At 53.4% G+C, this 1715-nt stretch overlaps 1 protein-coding gene across 1 annotated transcript in view; it reads right to left on the bottom strand.

Moving 5' to 3' along the window:
* POGZ (pogo transposable element derived with ZNF domain) overlaps positions 1-1715 on the bottom strand; it is an 18170-nt gene that overhangs the window by 15421 nt on the left and 1034 nt on the right. Inside the window, exons 3-4 of the mRNA XM_029958034.1 lie at positions 1557-1715; positions 663-771 (exon numbers count right to left, since the gene is read on the bottom strand). Coding sequence (XP_029813894.1) covers positions 663-771; positions 1557-1715 — 268 coding nt within the window. The remainder of the gene's footprint in view (positions 1-662; positions 772-1556) is intronic.

Raw genomic sequence — 1715 nt, forward strand, 5'->3', positions numbered from 1 at the left:
GGAACCTCAGCCCAGGCCTAGATCAGGGATCCCAGCCCAGGCCTAGACCAGAAATCCCAGCCCAGGCCTGCACAGGAATCCCAGCCCAAGCCTAGATCAGAAATCCCAGCCCAGGCCTAGACCAGTGATCTCAGCCCAGGCCTGCAACAGGAACCCCATCCCAAGCCTGCATCAAGAATCCCATCCCAGACCTGGATCAACTCATCCCATCCCAGGCCTGGATCAACTCATCCCATCCCAGGCCTGGATCAACTCATCCCATCCCAGGCCTGGATCAATTAATCCCATCCCAGGCCTGGCCCAACTAACCCAAGCCCATTCCCTGCCCAGGAACAACCCAGCACAACCCTCCTCCCACCTCTGCTGAGCTCCCAGAATTCCCAGTGGGAGTTTTCCTTTCCCTTCCCAAGCAGACTCAGCCTGGCTTTGGATGCAGATCCCTGCATTCCCAGCTTTTCCCAGGGATGGAAACTCAGGGGATCCTCCAGCTCCAAATTCATTTGGACAGGAGGCTTTGGAGACTCATTTTTGGGGACAGTGACCACGAGTTTGGTCCTTCAGAGGTTCCACAGCAGAAAGGAGTGTTATTAAAAATTCCCCCTGGGAAACACGAGTTGGAAATGTCATTTTTGGTGGGTTTAGCCCCAAAAAGGAGCCCTTACCTGGCACGAGGGTGATGGGTCTCACTGTCTGCCCTTGCTGGACGTTGAGCACGATCCCCACCTGGTTCATGGTGTTCTGGACGGGCCTCACGTTCCTCACGGGAAACCCCTGGGATCCAACAGCCCCCTTACCACACAGAGCATTCCCAATCCCAAGTTTTACACCCCAAAAAGCCAATAAATGGGTAAAAACAACCCACCCCACAGTGTCAGCACCCAGAGGAGAGTTGGGCTGTGAGGTGTCTTCCTTACACTTGGCAACATCCCACAAACAGCCTCTGCTCATCCCTGTGCCCAAAGCACCCAAAAACCTTCTCCCTGAAAAATCCTCCTCCTTCAAAAACCTCCTTTTTTCCCCAAAACCTCCTCTTTCAACACTCTCCTTTTTTCCAAAACTTCCTCCTTCAAAAACTTCCTTTTTCCCAAAACCTCCTCCTTCAAAACTCTCCTTTTTCCTAAAACTTCCTCCTCCAAAAACCTCCTTTTTCCCAAAACCTCCTCCTTCAACACTCTCCTTTTTTCCAAAACTTCCTCCTTCAAAAACTTCCTTTTCCCCAAAATCTCCTCCTTCAAAAATTTCCTTTTTCCCCAAACCTTCTCCTTCAAAAATCTCCTTTTCCCCAAAACCTCCTCCTTCAAAAATCTCCTTTTCCCCAAAACCTCCTCCTTCAAAAATTTCATTTTTCCCCAAACCTTCTCCTCCAAAGATCTTCTTTCTCCCCAAACCTCCTCCCTCCCAAACCCCTCCTTGTTGACCAAGTTGGTCCAACCAACCCAAGCATTGGCCAACCCCAAACCCCCCGAGGGTTCTTGGCGCGACGTCCCTCAAACCACACGAGGAAACTGGATCATTCCCGCTGCTTTTCCCGGGATTTCCCAGCTCCTGGAGCTCACCTGGGTGGTGATGAAGATGGGCTGGCTGGTCACGGGGGGGGTGGGCACGTGGTTGGCGTTCTGCATGATCTGCACCGGCCGCAGCAGGGGCTGGGTCACCACGGCCCCCAGCGCGGGCGTGGGGCTCTGGGTCAGCAGCAGGGACTGGCCCCCGGGAGG

This window comes from Manacus vitellinus, unplaced genomic scaffold (genome assembly GCF_001715985.3).
Source record: "Manacus vitellinus isolate BGI_N305 unplaced genomic scaffold, ASM171598v3 scaffold_138_pilon, whole genome shotgun sequence".
NCBI classification, from domain to species: Eukaryota; Metazoa; Chordata; class Aves; order Passeriformes; family Pipridae; genus Manacus; species Manacus vitellinus.